Source organism: Trachinotus anak, unplaced genomic scaffold (genome assembly GCF_046630095.1).
Source record: "Trachinotus anak isolate AG129_WGS33_773 ecotype Australia unplaced genomic scaffold, CSIRO_AGI_Tana_v1 ptg000032l, whole genome shotgun sequence".
Taxonomy (NCBI): domain Eukaryota; kingdom Metazoa; phylum Chordata; class Actinopteri; order Carangiformes; family Carangidae; genus Trachinotus; species Trachinotus anak.
Genome location: NW_027273883.1, coordinates 22249346 through 22270484, shown reverse-complemented (window position 1 = coordinate 22270484; position 21139 = coordinate 22249346). Strand labels below are relative to the sequence as shown.

At 42.3% G+C, this 21139-nt stretch overlaps 1 protein-coding gene across 17 annotated transcripts in view; it reads left to right on the top strand.

Annotated features, from left to right (window-relative positions):
• The window catches only part of plecb (plectin b), a 126271-nt gene that overhangs the window by 46883 nt on the left and 58249 nt on the right, over positions 1-21139 (top strand). For 2 of the 17 annotated variants that reach the window (XM_071468847.1, XM_071468846.1), the window contains exon 1: positions 14210-20199. The exons of 12 other annotated variants lie outside the window; for them this stretch is intronic. In XM_071468847.1, coding sequence (XP_071324948.1) covers positions 16839-20199 — 3361 coding nt within the window. In that variant the 5' untranslated portion in view covers positions 14210-16838. Of the gene's footprint in view, positions 1-14208; positions 20200-21139 lie in introns of those variants that run through there. 3 more of the 17 variants (XM_071468845.1, XM_071468848.1, XM_071468864.1) reach the window with 3 other exon arrangements.

The window sequence follows — 21139 nt, the reverse complement described above, 5'->3', positions numbered from 1 at the left end:
TGTATACATTGCAATAGTCCTTTGGACAAAGTATGTTCAGCACTTATAATCACATAGTCACAGTTAGGCCTGCAGATGCTGATGTGCTTTCACTGGGGGACAGGAGACAGACTACACCTCTGAGAGTTAGGGTCATAGGTGTTTTCACTGCTTTACATGGTGTGTATGGGGAATCTTACATGTGTCAAACGTCTGCTACGGAGTGATGTGATGTTTTTTTTTTTTTGTTCAGTTTCAAGAGGTAGTGTCATGGCAGAATAGGAAGAAATAAGAGCACATGAACAGAATGATGTGATATTACCTTACTCCCTGTTTAACTTACAAGTGAGCCTTTGCAGACAAAGTGCTAAAACCACACAGACATAACTACTCATAAATGATGCACCACCACCTCCTGTTTCAGTGTCCCGACAGAGGAGCTTCGGCAGTAACCTCTCATCTCATAGTGCTGCATTAAAGATGAATTAAACCTTCAGACGTGTAACAGCAGTAAATGATGCTGACTGTGACCATGAGGCCCTGCTCAGATTTACTGACTTGTCTCACAACTCCCTAATTTGCCAGTTTATGTCCCTGTTTCAGCAGCCTGAGCAGTACATTACCCTCCTGTGCTCTGCTGAGTGTGATGCTGCCGTGCTGCTGACTCTCAGTCCACACAGGTGGGATTTTCTCTCACTCAAAGGCCTTTTTGCTGTCACAGTCTCTGGGATTACCGTGGGAAAGGTTCCCACTGAGCTTCCACCAGGCTGCAGCACGAATCAAAGACCTCCCACAGAGAGAGAAGAAGTGCTGTACTGTGTGTGTCTGCAGGAATGTTTGGCTGTCTGGCAGTTAGAAGTGTTCCCAGCACTGGTGGAAATGTGTGTTTGGGTGTTGCTATTGTTGGACAGAAGCAGGTTCCAGTCACCACCCCCTAGTGGACGGTCAAATGCTGTATTGCAGAGGTGATTTCGGGCCATGGACCTCAAGGGTTTCCATCACTGTATAGAAATGTTGATAAATCCATCTGCATGTGTCTAAAAGTATGTAGTACTTATGTTTGTTGTTCACAGCTGTAATGCTGTATGAAAAGTTTCTCTGGGGTTCAATAAAACCCTGGAGCCACCTGAAGGCAGCAGGACATCTGTATACATCTGTAGCCTCGAATTTGAGAAGGGTTGCATCAGATCGCAGTGCTGTCCACTGTGTTTACCATTATTCAATCATGTGCAAATATCACTAGGCTGCTAAAAAGTGATAATTCAGTGCAATACTGCACATCAGACTGGTCTGTTATGACTCAGTATTCTGTTTGTTTAAGTGGGAGATGTCAGATCTCAGTGGCTCATTAATCAAGTCAAGTGTATCATTGCCTCCTTTCCAACTTTTTTTTCAATGTTTCATTCTTGAAATGTATCATGGTGCAGATGGTGTTTGTCACATTTTACACTCTGATGTGACCATTTATGACATGAGATACAGTAGAAATAAGACTAAATTAGCATCATATAAACGGCTTCAATGTATTTCTATCATCATTGTCTAAATCCTACATTATCTTCCTCTGGCTGCAGATTTGCGGTGCTGTGTATTCAGACTGTGCCACTCTGCATCATCCAGACAGTCTTCTGTTGTTGTCATGTGCCACTGTGATTGGCTTCACTGTTTCAGAGTGATGAGACCATTGATTTGACTGAGTGAATTTAGTCTGATTTATATTCCGCCTCACCCAGCCCTTTTGCATTTTGTGCTGTTGCATGAGCAGGTCCACACAGTCTGTACACGAAAGACCAACAACTCTGGTTTGCTGTTGCTTTGTGTGGTTAAAACAGGGACTAAAAGCCTGGACACCCCCTCTCTGCTTCACAGACTTTGATCATTCTTTTTTCAAATCTGTTGCAGGTGTCCTTACAGAAGCGTAGTGCTGGAGTTGAGACTGAATTTGCTGAAAAAAGCAGCAATTTAGAAAGTGAGGAAGCTTTTTCCAGAACTGTCAACCACACATCTCGCAGGCTTCATCAGCACCTGCTGATAAAAACTACAATGTGAGATGGGGTTGGTTCAGTAATTATGGTTATAACATTGTCCTCACCCAGTTAACTGCTAAGATCGAGGGCCATGGTGACGTCTGTATGAACAGATTTAATGTTCTATGACAGACCCTTTCAAAAGTAAAAGACAGCCTTAAAATCAAATATATTTCTATGAATGATACAGTCACACTCCTTCTGATGCTGAATGGATGCTGTTCCAAGAAAACACTTTCCCTTAAAACAAAATAACGCTCGCTTGGCACATCACGTTGTCCTTGACACACTATTTTTTAATGTCACTAACTGGCAGCAGACTGTCCACTCAGGAAATGTGACGATGATGATGCTCTGTCCGGATGCTTCCTCTCACATCCTGTTGTTCTGTGTTTAATATTTTTTTAATAATCACAGGCATGAAAACATGACATGTGATTCTGGCAGCAGTTGTTATCACATGTCAGTTACCATTAGAGTTGCACAAAATAACTACACACTTTGCTGCAACAAATAGCAGACAAGCATTCAAGTGAACTATTGAAACTGTTCCCCGGAACTGATGTAACAAGACGTTTCAGTAACTAATGTGGATTTCTCCACACTCGTCCAATCAGTAAGGGTGGAGATGATAAAGAGCTGTTGTTGGTTTCTAGCTTTTTCCTGCTTGACAACTTATTGCTGTTTAGGGCATAAATTATTTAAAATGTTATTTCTCTTCACTTTGATATGTCACTTTCTGTGCACTGATTTCCCATAAACCATACCTGAACACAATTTAATAGCAGCATATACCATGAAATTCATATTTATATGATTGGATTGTTGATTAGTCCAATGGCAGAAAATTAATCTGCAACACTTTTGACAAGCTTTTTGAATAATTATGACAAAAAGTATCCAATCCAGCTTCTTAAATGTAAATACTTGATAATTGATTGAATGTCTATGGGATCTTTTGATCAAACAAGTAATCTGAAGCAGTCACTTTTGGGTCTTGGAAATAGTGATGGCTATTTCACCTTCTTCTGACGTTCTTTTTAGACCAAATGAATCAATGAATTGAGAGATAAATAATTGGCAGATTAATTGATAATGACAGTAGCTTTCAACTGCAACCTTAGACTTCTTCATCCACTGAAAAATATTCACCAAAACTGTTTCTAGTGTAGTTGTGAATATGTGTGTTTATATCCTATCCTCTGTAAGGTAAGGTAGTTGGATTCTTGTTCATCAGGGAGTGAAGGCCTGAAAAGAAGACGTTAGCATTTAAAATGAGCTGCAGTATGTAGAATGTAAATCCATAAAACCTTTAAACCTGCCCACTAAAAGGTTATTATCCTCACCATAACATAAGAATAATTCTCATTATGTCAAATGTTTACCATAAATATTCACCATAAACACTCAGGCAGTGACAGTCAGCTGTTGAAAACCGTACCAAAAGTTAGACAGCTACTATTTTAGAACAGGATATTTCTCAGATCACCAGTGTCACAAGGTGATGATTTAACACAGTGTTGGTTACACGCGAGAAACACTAGCAGGGATAATGGTGGGTGGTTGGGACTCATATGCAGCTTTCATGCGCCAGGAGTTGAGGAGCCTGCCTATGAGGAGTCTGTCCTGCACAGTAGCAGAGTGACGTGGGTGGTAAGTGTCGAGGGCAGAGTGGAGTGACCCCGTTTTAAAGGACAGCTGTAAAGTTTGAGCTTTTCATCTGAAATAGTGGTGTTACTGAGGAGGTCTGGAACATGCTGAAGCTGACTGTGTTTTTTTTACCCTGTTTACTGTGTTGCGCGTCAAGTTGTTCTCTCACTTGAGCATATTAAACACAATTTGTCTTCTTAATTTTACAATTGTTAAAAAGCAAAGCGACAGTGAAGAACAGAATTCATCTAGAAGTTGGGGCTATTTGGGAACCGTTCCCTGGTGGTAGAGGCACTTAGAAACTTTTAAACTTGTAAAAGTTCTGCACTGTAAAGTTACTAAATACTAAAGTTTTATAGTATTAAAAAGTATTATATTAGTCTGTTATTATTATTGTTAATACATAAACATATAAGCCTCATTTTAATGTTGTAGCTGGTCAAACTGGAGCTAATTTTCACAGCTTTATGTACTAACATATTTTATAAATTCATTATGTTCTGTATATGAAATCACAATCTGCAAGGAAACCCGTGACTACAGCTGTTAGATAAAGTTTAATGTTGTGGATTAAAAAGTACGATATCAGATTGAGTAGATGTGTAAGGTAGCCGAAAATTGGAACACACAAGTAAAGTACAAGTACATCAAAACTGTACTTAAATGCAAGACTTAGGTAAATGTGCTTACAGTCCACACCTGGTGCTCTCCCTCTATATTTATCCTCTGTCTGAAAAAATTAAAATTAAAATAGCTTTGAGTGTCATGTCATTGTTCCCTCGTAGTATCAATCCTCAGTAACCTGTGAACTTGCTCTGTTTCTGTTTGTCCAGTAGATGGTGATATTCAACCGTTAAGTTTCTCTCTTGATGCGTCTCTTTGGTCTCTCTTCCTCAGTCTTTGTGCAGCAGTTTACACGATCCAGATCCTGACTTAGTCTGTTGCAGACATGAGTTTAGAGGCGACAAAGTTGAAGCTTGGTGATGTAATCCAGCTCTTTGTCAGACAGCCATTAAGACCAGAGTGTTCCAGCATGTGGAGGAAAATTTACCGGTTTGATTGAAGTCTTTGCACATGTCTGAGGCCGTGTTCATTCTTGCCGCGCTCTGCTAATGCAACACACATGGGGGACCATTTTATCTTTGTCTCTGCTGATTTAACTATAACTGATGTGTCTGTTAGATTTACTGAACTATAAATCTTAATCAATTTTACTCATCTTCATACTCTACCCACTGTTATTACTATTATATATTCTTATAGCGTAGCTTACTGATGTTTTTATTTCCCACAGCTCTGATCATACTAATACTCTGTGTCTCTCTGTCTTTGTTTTGCAGGTGAGTGCTCCTTCTTGTGAGAGGATAATCCAGAACATCTGAAGCTTTCAACCAATAAGTACTCTGATTACATTAATGCAACAGGAGAATCATGGGAATGCAATTACACACAGGAAACACACATAGATTTGCTCAGGAGGACCAAAGGGAAGATGTTTGTGATGTTTGTCCCTTTTTGGTTTCTTCCTTATCTACTGTGTTTGTCTGATGCACGAACTAAAGCCTTTATGTCTTCATAAAGCTTCAATTATCACAACTGTTCAACTGACAGTAAATGTTTGATGTGGAAACCAAATTTATGACAGTGCTTAAGTAACACATTTTTCTTAATGACAAGGTTATATTACTGGTTCACTGATAGAAATGCTGCAACACATTGACACACTGACTTCAGGACAGCTTTTATGATTCACAGTTCTCATGAATCTGAAGGGCTGGGTCAGGACTTGCCCTCGCAGGCCATCATTTTTCTCTGAAGTACACCTGGAATGTTTTACACCCTGTAGGATAAACACGGAGGGGCTGTAACACCTGGGTGTAGCCTGGCCCCCATAATGGAGCAGGTCACTTCACTGCTTTGCTTTAAGTGTAACAGCAGCTGAAGGTGTGTCATGGAAAAGATGGTCTGTAGTGAAAGTCCACTGACCATCTCAGTGTGTTTTCAGAGTCAGTGGGCTTCTGTTCAGGGTCTGCTCGTGTTGATATCTGCTGTGCAGTAAATGTAAATAAAAAAATGATAAGAGGATGAATACAGTCGGATGTTACTGGAATGACTGTGTGGGAGTGTGACTGAAGGGTGGGGAAGGGGCAAACAATGGCCTTTTAGTTTTTCTGAACTTTACTCAGAAAGCAAAAATGCCAAGAACGTGTGTGTAAGTGTGTGTGTAGTCAACCAGCATCAATACAGTAGCAAAAATGTCTCCACACTTCAAAACTTTTTGCTGGTGATGTTTGGATTGGGGATAATGTTGTAATAGTACACACATGTCTCAGCCGTAGCCTTTGTGTGGCTCCGGTGCACACTGGTTCACATTTCATCACCTGAGGGTGAGTAATTACTATTGCAGAGACCTGGTCACACCTCACATAGGCGCTCTGGCAGCTTTACAAAGCGAGGTAGCTCATTGTGAAAGATAATCAAACTGGGTCGCATTTCTTTCCAAAGGACATACAAACATTTGATACTATATCATTATATGTAATTTGCCTGTAGTGTATCACAAGGAAACAGCCATTACTTGCAAGCGTTAGTTTTACCACAAGAGTGTACTGTTCATACAGTTTTCCTCTGTGAGGGCGTATTTTGTGCAGGCGGCACAACTTGTCCCACAACTCGTTTGAGCAGCACATTAATTGGTGGATTTGTTATAGTAAACTCTTTAAAAGCTCATAGTGTGGTTTTGTTTCCAAGACTGCCACAGAGGAGGCTGTAAAAACATTAAGCAACTCTCAGAGTTGTCAGGGGAGTAACCTGAGAGGCTGTTGGCTGTCGTTACTCTGCTGTTTTGTCCCCATAGGTGCCACACGCCCTTAAGGACAAACTGTTAACATTTCTTTCTGTAATTGTTGCCTCTGTGGGAATTCATATACAAGCTCTTTTTTTGTGCTTGCACTCATGTGCAGTGAATAAACCCACTGCATTGTTCAATTTTGGACCAAGCCCGGCTCACTGGTTTTTATTACAGTTTGGGAAGGGAAGCCTGCCCATTGTTTAGATTGTTATCCTGTCTTTAAAGCTGGAGTTTTAGTTGTAGGTGTCACAGTGGAAAACAGGATGTGGAGCCAATCCAGTCGTGGCTGATAAGAACAAGTAAAGAGGAAAGTGAAATGCCATCTCCTGCAGCAGTGAGGACACTTGAATTGTGGGTGTGGTGATCCACGAATAGCCTATATAAAATAAGATTAGCTGATAACTCTTAAGCTAAGGCAAAGGGACGCTTTATAGTGAGGTTTAGTTTAGGTGTTTATTATTGCTTCCACTGTATTGTAAGTCAGACATGTGCCTTAACAGTGATCGCCTGATATTTTATGAACCCAGCAGTGGAGTAACTGCTGGGTGTGGTGTATTATTTCCCAGCGCTCATGTCTTGGACTCTATCAAGTCTCACAATAAAAAAGAAAAACAAGAACCATGTGGGCACAATGATGCAAAGTAGTCAATTCTCATATCCCACTTCACCCACTAGGTGAAGGTCCTGTACCTGCTTAATTACATATTGTTATTGTTGTTGAGTCACAGGCAGATACGTTGTTTTGTGACAGGCTGCCAGGTTGTGGGTTACATGTTTTTTTTCTCTTATTGTTGCATGAAAGGACATGTTGGGTACATTTTGTACATTTTGTGTGTTTTTTTTTTTAATCTCTGCTGCAGAGGAGCTGTGATTCCAGACAACCAGAGCCTTCCTGAACTTTCTGTAATGTCTGTGAAAACTTGTTAAAAAAGCAAAGAAAACACTTGTTCAGGCACTAAGTCCATCACATATTATTTCTGCAGCTGGATTGTTGCTCTCTCCTCTGTTGAGGCCTCATACCTGTCTGTTCTGCTGCTGGGGCGTTGCTCTGTCCTCGCCTTTCTCTGCTGGAATGAATGATTTGAGGAAGTGAAGTTAAAGATTGTTTTTCTGCATCTGATAAAGCACACTTCAGGCTCCACATGGGTGCTTTAAGACTTGAGTCTTGATACTTTCTCGCAAATAAAATCTCTTATCTTTCAGAGCGTCATTGAAAAGGGAAGCAGCCTGAATTTAAAATGTCACGTTGTCCCTTACTGCCACAGCTGCTGTGATTCTTTCCTACATTATTAAGTTACATGAGCCCTCTTGTGGGTGGTTCAGCTCAGTGACAGCCAGTTGAAGAAAGTTACAGAATTAATAATGATGGTGAGTCAACGCTGTCTGTGACTCGACTCTCAAGCTGTGCGAGAATAGGGCTTTTCTTTCCTCAGCTACAAACACTTAGTAAGTTTACTGCAAGTCTGTCTTCTGTGAAAGGAGCAGCTCGTGCAGTCACTTTTTCTCTCTCCGCTCTGAGGAAAGAAAGAATGCAACTGATTCATTCTCTCCAGATGGAGGGGTTTTATGGGAGGGATGATAATAAATCACCTTCCTGTGTGTCTGTGTGGGAACATATACAATATAGTATGTGTGTTTGTGCATGAGGAGGCACATGTATTGTGTTTGTATGTTTTTTTTTATTGGAGGCTGATGTTAGGATGCCTGTCTAAAAATAAAGCTCAACCTCTTCAGGTTACAATACAAACCAGCACACTGTGGCAGCCGGTCAGGAAGCCAGAGTCCAGATCCTGTGTCCAGTTTTGTTGTTTGATAGCTGGTTGCCCATGGCAGCAGCAGTAAGCCCACGTTCCCCGAGACCTCAGCCGTGGACGGCACATGGTATTTGCTAACCTGTAGGCTGTGTTGCCACAGCAACCAAAGCCCGGCATGGCCACACCCATGTGAGGTTTGCAGACGCTGACTCATGGAGCAAATATTCAAATAGTTTTTTTTGTCTTTTGTTAAAAAAAAAAAAAGACTTTGTGTCATTGTTCGGAGCTTTTTTTTTCATTGTGGGACACTATCTTTACCAGATGTCTCCTGTGATTCTGCTTTTTCATGCAATCACAGTCTGAGGGAATGAGTGAATGGGCTTACCCGCTCACAGCAGGCTGTGGGTGGCGCAAACATGCTGTTGCCTTTTGGTTGGCATTACCACACCTGGCACACCCTACGGCCATTTTACACCATCCTCACCCACCAGACTGCAGCTCCATTTTGTGAGGGTCCACTGAAGCATGATTTTTAATTACATTTAATATAAATAAACACTTTAAGGAAGAGAAGTTTGTCTTCAAACAATACCCATGTAGCCACATGTGCACTGAATGAGTTGTGGTCCGTAGTCCTCATCATGTGCAAAAATGTAATTTTAAGTTCAGCTGAGGGTCATATGAGACTTTAGCAGTCTGAGTTAGTCACTTTCCCTTTTCTGAGGCTGCGTGAAGGTAAAAGGCTGTAACTCTGTGAAATTCCCACTTGATTCATTGAACTCAGACTGCTGAAGCCAGTGTGTGTCAGTGTGTGGATTTTCATTTATTTCATTTTAACACAAAGACGTGTCATTTACGGCGTCTGTGTATCTGACTTAATGGTCCTTTGTTGAAAATCCTCACTTAATTATCTTGTCGTGTTTGTTAAGCCTCCTCCAGTCAAGGATCAAGGCAAGGACCAGAGTGTAGTTCATGACACAACCATCAAAGTTTATTAAAAGTGGGATTATGTGTTGACAGGTTCAGCTCCTCACACATTAGTCTGAACAAAGTGCAGCACTTTACAGTCTGTCTGTTCACTTCAGTCTTAACTTTATATCCTTGTCTTACCCTTCAAGGTCAACTGACTTCATTGGAAACAAGCCAGAATTGTTAACTCAGCAGTGTTAGCTGTTACCTGTGATCCCACAGCTCTTGAAATGTGGTTCCACCTGTTGCCATTCGAACATTGAAAGAAAATTTGCATTGGAGCTCTTCGTGTTTGGACAGTTTCCCCTTTGATTTGCTAATATCTGACTCTAGTTCTAAGATTAACTTGCTGCTTTTTATCAACTTACAAAAGGCTTAATTGCTCCCCATAAACCAAGGAATAAGTATCCAAGAGACAAAACCCGAGTTGTTGTTGGGTGTATTTTGGACGCCTTGATAGTGCCTTTTGTTTTCTGTCTCTGTCTATTTTTCTTGTCCTCCCTTTTTTTTTTCTAGTGCCCACCCTTCATCTTAATCTCTCTGGCTGTAATTTGTGAGGCTTCTCAAACAAGGCGTCCAGTGTGTATCTCTGTGTTGCTGGAATAAAGCGTGGGCGCCCTCAGATGTATGGGACATGGGGAAGGGTATCCGGGGCAGCGGAGAGGATGTGTCCAGCCTGGCAAGGCCCTCAGATTTATAGTGTAGATGTTCCTCTGCATTTATGGGCCAGAGATGAAAAGATTCCCTTGTTCTTTTTTTCTCACAAACACCCTCCCTACCCTGAATGTACCCCTCCACCCCCCATTCCTTCTCTCTTTTAGCCCCATCTTGCATGCCACGTTGATCCGCTGGTCGGGCAGTGGGTCTCACAGGGGTGAAAAGAAGAAGTAGCAGTGTGGTTTTGACTGAAAGCAGAAAGAAGGTGTTGGGTTTTGTTGGAGGTGCCGAGGCCTGTGTATAATATGTCAGATCAAAGCAGCAAGGACAGAGGAGATCCCATTGGAGATCGGTTCTGGCTCAGCCCAAGAAAAGGTAAGTGACTGTCAGCAGGATATAGCGACGGAATGATTCTCAGCATTGGTCGGCTATAAGTTTATGTCATGAAGAGGTGTGGCCACTCAGAACGCAGCAACTCATTTTCCTCATTTTGGACCACAGAGAGTTAAATAGGGAGTTCAGCATGTCATTGATCTGTCTTATGCAATTACACTTAAACCTTTCTAGTGCCTAAATGGTGCAATACACCGCCTGCATTTTGATACTGATGCCTGGCTGCCGTTTAGCTGAGCTGGCATACAGCTCTCACAGGAGAAAGAACAAGAGAGTCGAGGGCTGGTTCAGATTTTCTGTCCAGATCTCACTGCTGGAACTTGTTTACAACACAAAGCAGTTTTGTAGTCACTGGCTGTTTGCTGAATTGACTTTTACATCAGAGTGGAAAGAACATATTCTGCTTTGCGTATAGTATGTTGCTGGAGGAAATAGTAACCTATTCACAAAGTGCTGGATAATGGATGTAAAAAGTTGGTGTAATGAATACTTTGGCATCCTCTGCATCAATTCTACAGAAAGTTTCCGCTATATATGGTTGATGCTTTAATGTTAGACACGGCAAATCTGTCACATTACAGCGCCTGCTTTCACTCTGGCCCCATTTACCCCCTCATGGATGGGCTCCTGTCCAAGTCTGAGAGGCTGTAGGGGGCGTTGTATGGTTCGACACATAGAGACTCCACCACTAGCCCATGACAGAAAGCTTGTTAGAGTGACAGTAAGTAAGAATGAAGGGGACTTGGCAAACCATTTGGGTGCTCCTGCTTATTTTTGGTCGGTAAGGAGGGCGAACGGAGGCATAATCTGTGACTTCATTTCTTTCCACTCTGGAAAAGGAGAAGTCAGTGCGATCCGTGACTCCTGGATTTGAGAACACAAGCAGGGCCTGTCATTTTTACCTCAAGCACACATCAGTTTATAGATTTTCCGTGTGCATTTGTGCGTACATTGGTGAGACAAAAGCCAAGAGCTGGCTCCTCTCACCCTACCCACACAGTAGGATATTCTACCTGTGACGTCAGCACAGTTTTCTATTGCTGAAGCTCAATCTTTCCCTAAAATGTACAGTAAATCTTTGCTAAATTTTTCTTTCACTTTTACACAAAGTTACACAAACTTTATTTTACAAAACAATGGTTGTCTTACTCCACAGTTGCTTTTAATAAGCATTATATAACTCCATATTTATGAGGCAAGAAAAGTTTGGTTTGGCAAAGCAACAAGAACAGTTCCCATAGTGTGCTGATTGATTTCAGAACTTACTTTGTCTATTGTTCTTGCCCCTCAGCTCTGAACAGAGAGAAGAAATGTCCCTCCTTCTACCGTAATTTGCCCCTTGTTGTTGCCTCAGTTATCCAAGAACAGTTGATTATTTATTTTTGCAGCAGTGTGAGGAATGCCAACGACACCTCTCAGTCTCCCTCTCTGCTCACTCGCTCCTAATACACAGTGCTTCTTTGTCTGCAGCCACTTTGTGGTTTAGTGCACTTCTGTGGGTTTGTGTTTGGTGGTACAGTTCACAGCATGTAGCATTTTTTTCTCTTCTAGCCACCCCTGAAACCTATCTCTGACTTTCTGTCTATGCACACAGGACACATAGTTCCCTTCATGTCATCAACAGTTAACCCCACAAGATCATCCCAATTACACCCAGATTCGCCAAAGACCAGTCGGCACAAGAGGTTAATCCCTACAGCTTTGTCCTTCAAGCATTTCAAAGGCCACTTTCTCTCCCTGTTCAAGGTCTAATTGACACTGTCCTTCATGCTGGCTCATAAAAATATCAGTCAAGGTTGTCATAAGGCGTCTACGAGGATGGGATTAAGGCCTCAAATGTGTCAGTCAGCATGTTACAGTAGTCAAATCAACAAGTTAAGTTTAAATACAGGCCAAAATCACAAACTGGGCCCAGAGGGCAAGTTGTACAACATACAACAGGCTTTATGTTTAAGCCTTGAAATTGGATAGGATCCACGATCATTTGCTCAGGTCTGTGCAGCTTAAATGACAAAAATATGATAAAAACTATGACAAACGTGCAGATTTGGCCTCCTTAAACTGTGCGCATGTTTAAGACTCTACATCCAGCAGTGCTTTGAGCTAACTCGCAAAATTTACCATCTGAAATTGAAGTCTGAAATTGAAGTCTTGACCTGATAATGATGTTGGATTAAAAGATAGATACTGTAATTTATCCTGAAGGGAACATGAATGTGTGCAATACATTTCAAGGTAACCCATCCAACAGTTGTCAAGCTAATTCACTTAAAACCAAAGGATCTGCAGAATCATCAGTCTTTACCCTCTGGGCTCCAAGAATACCTATAAAAGATTTCATGGCAATTCATTCGACAGTTATTAAGACATTTCATCCTAAACCAAAATTGTTTAAAATGAAATTTAAAGCGCCCAGTCATTCTGCCGGTGGTGCTAGTTAGCTGATCACCAGCTAACTAGCACAGACAGCTAGCATGGCTACATAAGTGCAATTATGATACATTTTCAAAAGGTGCTTTTCACATTTGGTTCAGTTACGACAAGCATGTTGTCCAGTCTTTTATCAGTTCCAGAAAGAGGTGCCATAGTGCTTCTTTATCCTCCAGGCCATAACCTGCAAATTTGTGACATCAGTTGTGTTTTTATTTTTAATGTTAAAAGCAAATAGACAAGATAAATATTTTATACACACCATAGTGCTCTTTACCACTAATTAACTGCATGTTTTTTGTTGCACCATTTATATTTAAATATTTACAAAAAAAGAGTTTTTTAAACCATCTGTTCATTTATCAATTAAAAGTGATTACTGTGAAAGCCTCTAATGACTGTAGTGACAACCTCTGCCTCCAATTTTAGCAGATTCCTGAGTTGGTGGTGTTTAACATGCGTCAGTTCTGTCAGGGGGCACAGCTGTCCCGACGGGGGGGTCACCAGCCAACTAACTATAACCAGCCAGAGGACAATATCCACAAATAAAAAATAGGCTTCCAGATATAAAGGGGGCCCTTGCACATTGCAGAATGACTTGTCACAACTTCAAAAGTGAAAGCCTTGGTTTGGAATAGAGTAAAGGCCGTCCTCCTTACTTGCCTTGCAAAGAAGATGATCAAATCCCTTCCTGTCTGTTTTATCCACTTGTTTTACTTTCACACTAAATAAATATGTTTCTTTTTGTACTTTTTTTTTTTCTTTTTTTATGGTTTAATTTTCTCACTCTAAATTTGTATCTTCCTCATGTCACACATGTTATTCATTAGGGGAACCCATCACATATTTCTACATTTGTTCGTTTTTGACACAGGTTTAATTTCACTGACTAAAGTAAAGTAAGCACATACATTAGAGGGTAAGAAAGGCCCTGCTGACCTTTGCCTTCCCTGGAAGTGGCTTGGATCTGATATCAGAATAGAGGGCACGTGTGCAGCACCAATAGACCCCCGGAGCAGAAAACCTTTACAGTGGGCCAGTCGCCAGCTACCATCAGTTGGTGGTGACAAGTCTATTTTGGGACTCTTGGAGGTCTGAAACTCTGAAGCAGAAGTGGGCTCTGAACCAGGAAACTATTCAAACACTTCCCCAAAGTCGTATTACTCCTTTATCTGCTTCAATCAATCACATCATGCCGCTCTGTGGTTGGCTGCTACTATGTCTGTTTATACTCTGAATTAAATTAGTTGCGTTAGTTCTATAGTGAGCGTGCATCCCATTCCCTTCTGAGAGTCTATTTTTAAGTTGCTAACACCGGCTCAAACCTGCACACAACTACTGCGTGTCAGTGTGAAAGGCAGAAGCACAGATTTGTCAGGCCCAATCATACAGTATTTCTTGGGCATATTTAATATTTGGATGGCTGAAGGGACTGGGCCTCAAGCCAGAGTAAGGGTCACTGCGAGAAGTTTGAAGTTCACTGAGCACTTTGTGCATAAACAGTGCATGAAATCCCACTGATATGCAGCCCAGAGAGCCAAGGCACCATGCATGGCGATGCAAATTACCCCAAATGAGATGGCTCTGGGCTTGAGTTTTGAACATAGGGTTGATCAGCATATCATTGGGGCTTATTTGCTTAGTTTGCATTGTATTTGTTTTTTTGTGTTTAAACAACTTCCTTATATGTTGTTTTATATTAGCTTTTATCAAATGGGTTGAATGATAAAATGCCTCAGAACTAACCTAATGTGACTAAGCCCAAGCTTTTAGATACACACATGCATAAACACAACCAGTTTATACCTGCTACCACCACCATCATCCCTCCTTCAATGTCAGGCAATTTGCAGCATGTCAATGATGAAAGTTTTGTTTCGTAATACAGAGGAATTCCTTTCTTATACAGTGAACCTGAATTCCTTTGTTCCTCCCCTGGAAGCTCCTCCCAGCCTTCAGTCTGAATCATTAACTTTACGCCTCTAAAGATAATATAACCTAACATGGGATGTTTTAGAGCATACCTGCTATAAGTGGAATACATACTGTCACGGCTTGGGGCATCACCACTGGGTCTAACAAGACAGATCTTTTTGACAGCTTAAGTAAAAGTCATTGCTGAAGTTCAGTACACTATTGCCAAAAATATGTGTTCTGTCTGTTATTAATAAATAAGCAGCCGTTATTTTAATGTATTTTTTGATTTGGTTGATTGCCGATGAAAGCTTGACAACGTGCTAAGTTTCAGATCACAGTGTCTTTGCAAATAGTGCTCTGATAAATGACAGTGTGGTCCAGGTGTCCAGGACAACAGATTTATGGCCTGCTCCACTGCAGCCCTGAAAGCGGATATGTGTCTTACTCAGAACTGGCTCACTTCATTTGACTGTTGCCATGGCAAAAAAAGAAGAAAACAGTTTTCCCCCAGTGTTTGGATGTGTAACAGAAAGTGTGGTTTAAAACAGCAGCAGGACAAATGCATAATTTCACTGCTGCCCATTCACCGACACTATAATTTCACAACTAGATCACCGTGTTCCTGTCTGCTTATTCTACCCACCAGTATATCCTTCTCTTTTCAATGAGATGAGTGAACATGTGCTCCTGTGCTGTGTCCAACAATGGTCAGTTGTCTTTCCAGTTTGGCTCTAACTGGCCTGGCCATGAGGGGACATTCACTGACACACAGAGACGAACGGGAGACAGATGTACAGAAGAGAAAAGTGATCTATGATGGAAATCTGATATCATGTTCCTGGGAGTGCTGAAAAGGTTAGCTATAATGCACAGCTCTTTATATAGTTGTGCAAGAAAGAGTTTTAGTTTCCAGCTAAATCAAGGAATGAAGCCGTAATGTTAGCTGTTAGGAGCAGCAACAGGTCTTTATGGAGCTTTACAGCCTGTTGCATCACTTTAATGAGCTGCAGTGGGAAACACTGATTAGTCTATGTAGTTTTCTTCTTTTGGTGACCTGGAGACCCTCCAAACAAACAGATATGAATAGAATAAAACTTAATATTAGCTCTGCCTGATATCAAACTACCAGTGTGTGAATTAAAGTGGCATGACAGCTTTGTTTTTCATATCCTATAAAAAGATGTCTCTGTCGATTAAAAGAAGCAAAATGCATTTATGGTGGTTTATATACTTTCTCTTCAAACAGCCTTTACACATTCAAAGACAGTGTGATATTATATCTGATAGCCACACCTTGTGTGTAGAGTAAAAGCTCTTCAGTGATACCCGATCAGGAAATGTGTAAAACAAGACACCTTGTACATGATATCCTACATGGATACACAGCGAGTCGCTCCAGGGGTGGATAGATGTACACCAACTGGTCGGCTCTCTGTCTTATAACTAATCTCTGTTTAGAAGAGTCCATTCTGGTGTGTGTGAGACACGCCAATGGGTGTGTGCCAGCCAGTCATAGTGTGTGTTTAGAGGTGTGTGTGTGTGTGTGTTCATTATATAGGAGGCGTGTGCTTTCATGTGTCGGTGGGCGTCTCCGTAAAAGTCACAGAGCTACAGAACATGTGCTCAACTCACTTTGCCTTATTCATTTGACTTTGCTCTTTCTTTATTCCGATCAATTTATTGCAGTCACTTTTTTTTTCTTTGCCTCCTACTTCCCTGCTGAACTGTTTACTTTAGTGAGAATTTTTTTCCATGCCAGTTTTTTCCTAAGACATAGAGAGAGAAGGTAGGAGGAGCCGTACTGAGAAGTGTGCCTCTCTCTCTCTCTCTCTCTCTCTCTCTCTCTCTCACACTCTCTCACTCACGCTGACTCTCTTCCATTCTGTCATTGCCATCTCGGCAGAACGGAGACTGTTCATTCCCAGCCACGCTGAATGTAGGGGGGACAGCAAACTTTTGACTTTGTTTAAGTCACAGAGGAATATTATTTTTCTTCGACAGAACCAAAGGAGAAAACAACCGGAAGAGAAAGTAAGAAAAAAGATTACAAGGATTTGTTCTTTAATTTTTTTCTAATTGAATCAAGAAACACGTGACAACTGGTCTTGCCACTGGATTCTTTCACGCAACAAGACGTGAGACAATCTAATTTCTCTTTCTTTGATGTTGTGCATTTTAGTTTTAGTAAAGGGTTTACTGACATAAAGCACAATGGTTGCTGGTATGCTGATGCCTCTGCGTGACCTGAGGGCCATCTATGAGGTCCTGTTTCGAGATGGTGTCATGGTGGCCAAGAAGGACAAGAGGCCTCAGATCAAGCACCCTGAGGTCCAAAGTGTTAGCAACCTACAAGTAATTCGTGCCATGGGGTCTCTTAAGTCCAGGGGCTATGTAACGGAGACATTTGCCTGGAGACATTTCTACTGGTACCTGACCAATGAGGGCATTGTTTACCTGCGTGACTACCTCCGCCTCCCACCTGAAATTGTTCCTGCATCCCTGCAGAGGGTGAGAAAGCCAGCGGCCACTCTAGCCATTGCTCACCGTGCTTCACGGGTCCAATCTGTGGAAGGTCCTACATCTTATGTTCCCAAGCCAGGACGCAGAGGTGAAGTAGAAAACCAAGAGGCACTGGCTGAGCGTCAAGGCTACCGCCATAAGATGATGGGGACTGGGGAAAGAGAAAGTTACTCTGACAGGACCCCCAGGTTTAGGGGTCGTCCACTGGCTGGAGAACCAGTCAAGCCAAAAGCATCACTGGAAGTGGAGGACCAGCCTGAGCCTTTGTTCAGGAAGGGGAACAGCTTCAGAACTGAGGCAGTGATGATGGAGGAGAGCAGGGTGAAAAGAGTCTCTCATCATCAGCCAGATGTGAGCAGTGAGAGGCCAGCAACAACATCTTGGGAGAGAGGAGTGTTTGAGGTCCAAAGGGAGAAGGCACCAGGTTCTGTCGCTGTTCAGACAGCAGCTCTGAAACAGGATGTATCGCAGACCACTCTGACATCAGTATCCTCCAAAACAGCCCTACCATTAGCTGTGGCTGCTGTTGCTGTGGCTACAGGTGGTGCAACATCAAAGATGCCAGCTGAACCTTCTACTCCCAAAACAAATAAAGAGAAGCCCAAGACTGCTGATGAAAAAGCTTCTATGAAGTCAAGTGAGATGGTCACAAGCAATACATCTACCGCAATGCTTCCTGATACAAAGGTCAAAGAAGAGAAGACAAAAAAGGTGATTGTGGATTCAGCAGTTAAATCTGCAGTGGTGAAGACTGCAGTTGAAACTACAACTGATAAAGTGAAGCCCCAGACAGCTACTGAAAAGGGACCTGCTCAGGAAACCTCCAAACGTCTTACTGAAACTGCCACCACCATCCATGTCAATACAAAACCAGGTAATAAAGATGTCAAGGAAGAAAAGGGCCAGAAAGCCAAGGTGAAAGAGGAATCAATTAAACCTGCAGAAGTGAAGACCCCAGTTGAATCAAAAATAGATCATGAGAAGGCCAAGAAAATTGCCAGAGTAACCGTTACTCAGGAGACCACCAAACCTCCACCTGACAGTACCACCAGCAAGCCAGTAATGTCCACTAATGCAGTAAAGCAGATCTCCAAAGTTCAAGTGACTCAGGAGCCCATTGATGCAACGCTAACCTCAGTGAATCTCTCAGAAAAACCTAAAACTGATGAAGTTTCCCTGAAAACTACTACACAGACTGAGTCCTCAATAATTGAAGTAAAAACTACTGTGAAAACTACAGTAACAGAGATTATTACAAAGCAGGAGAAAACTGATGTGAAGACGATCCCTCATGTCAAGAAAGACAAGACAGTAGTGCTAGAAGAGGTCCGTAATGTATTAGTACAGGATCCTATAGTTGCACGAAAAGACTCCTCAACCCTGACCACTCAAAATGTTGATGCCACAGAAGTGGTTAAAGAAACCAAACAAGTGGCTGAAGGAAGCTCTAAATCAAAAAGAAAGAAAAAGAAATCTCCAGGTGAGAAGACTGTCAATGCTGAGGAACCACATGACACAAAGTTGGAGAAGGAAAAAACCTCTAAAGATAAGCCCCCTGAGAAGGTTGCAGAAAATACCCTCCAACCCATGACGGTGATTACCTCAGAGCCTTTGAAGCTGTCAACCAGTGTAAAGTCTGAGGGGACATTGCCTGTAGAGAAAAGTAAGGCTGAAACTAAAATCAATAAAGATATGGAGCAAATGAAAAACATCCCTAAACAAACTGATGGGAAGACAAAGGAGGGAGTCCCTAAACAAACTGAGACTATTTCTAAAGAAGCATCAGTACCATTTGACAAGATCCCTGCAGTGCCCCCAGTGGAGCTTCCAGATAATGCACAAGTAAAAGAGAAAGTTGAGAAGAGCAATGTCAGCAAGATCACACAGGGACCATTATGCCCCAAGGGCGAGTTAAATGCTAAGTTGCCCCACATGGAGCCAGTGAAATCTGAGGAAATGCTTGTCAACAAAATTGAAACAGTGACTGTGCAAAAAATAACTCAAGTGGAGCTCATACAAGAAAGCTGCAAACCTGAGAAGAAGATCTCTGCACCACCATCAGAATCCCAAAAACCCACAGATGAGACTAAATCCCCAATAAGTACAGGGAAAGCTGCAGAGGAATCTTCAAAGGGTAAGAAGAAAGGGAAAGGGAAAAAACAGGCTAAGGCACCAGAAACAGAGACTATAAACACAAAGCCTGTCCTTTTGCCTGCAGCAGAAGTATTACCATCCACTGACATTACATCATTGCCCAAGGCCACTGTTAAAGACAGCCCTGTCACAGCCTCTGAACTGACAGAAACGAATGTTTCTCCAAAGATGACTCCTGAAAGAATGTGCAGTGAGGAAATCGGGCAGGCAGCAGCTGTGCTCTCTGAGGCCCCAGCAGACAAAGGGGAGGTGGAGCCAGCGCTGCTCTCTGCAGAAAAAATCAAGCGGGAGGTTCCGAAACCAAAAACATCCTCCACTGCGAGGGAAGCACCCGCAGCCGGAGAATTAGCGTCAGCAGCACCAGCAGTAACAGTAGAGGCAGCTGTAGCTCAGGCACTGGCCAGCCCCCTAGTCAAGCAAGAGGAGCCTCCCAGAGTTGCACAACATTTGGCCACTCAGGCAGCAGAGCGCAGCACAGAGAAAAGGCTCTCTCAGTCTGAGGCCTTAAAGCAAAAGGAAGAGAAGAAGAGGGACTTGAAGGAGGACACACCCTCTGCCACTGCCACACCCGCAGAACAGCCTCACCTGGGCGACACCTGTGAGTCTGTGAGCCCTGACATAGACGAGGCCGCCATGAAGAGGAAAATTGTAGTGGTAGAAGAGATAGTTGAGGTGAAGCAGCTTGTTAGTCCAACTGGGGAGCAGTCATCTCCTCCACCTGCACAGGCTGAGGTGGAAGGAGAGGAACTGGACCTGGATGTTCTGGAGGCGATTGCCATAGAGCGTGCACTTCTGTCAGGGGCTCCGGGGGCCAAAGTGCAAGGAGCCTCACCTGAGGCAGACTGGGACCACTCACTGGAGGAGCCAGAGGAGAAGACTTGGCCAAACTTCATTGAAGGTTTGTTTGAATGCGTTCCACTTAACCTACTTCCTGCCTTGCTCTGCACATGTGATGTAATTGCTCTTGCATCTGTCCCAACTTTCTTTGATGTGTGGGAGGTCTTAGGTAGGGGATTTGATGATGGCTGTATTGATGCCCATCCACATTACCATGTACTTTGTACTTTGTAAGAACATTCCCATACTGTAATTGTCTCTGACATCTTTTTCAAAGTATTATTTGGGGTGATCTGATTACAGTTTATAACTTAAAGTTACATGTTACAGAGACCAGCCTATATTTTGTGATGTGAAGCAGAGGCAATCTCTCTTTAGGAATAGATTCAGTGAGATGGTGAGAAGAGTCCATTGAGATGTGGCTGTGATTTAATTATCTGTGTGTTAAAATAGATGAAGTATCGGTAACACTGCCATAGCACACCCTGTAGTGTATTTGAGGCACTGTCAGATTTCACACAGCCACTATGACATGGATTCCACAGATTGTTACAGGTGAAAGTTTGACTTAAAAATGACATGACAGTTATACCACAACATTAAGTACAAATTAAAACCTCATCTGTAATTTCCTCCACTGTTTACATGCATAAGTGGCAGTTTTTATTCTGTTAAGCAGATCAAAACCCAAAATCACACTTTTTTTAGGGTGTGGAATTCCAGTTCTGTTGTGATGAATTGAGCTCTGCACACTGTTGCATTGAAAACAGCAATCTCTGGAGCCACCTCTGAGTGTTTGCCAAATGAGATTATATCGACCTGCAGTCATTCCAACAAGGTGGGGCTGTTTGTGGAGATTCAGCCTCGCCTGTTCCCTGCAGAGATAGCTATGAGAGGGAGGTGTGGTGCTTGTGGGAGTATTTCTCCTCTTTGCTCCAGTAATACTGTGTTCTTGGCACTGGTTTATGTTCTGTGGTTTTTTTTTTTCTTGGTTCTCCTTT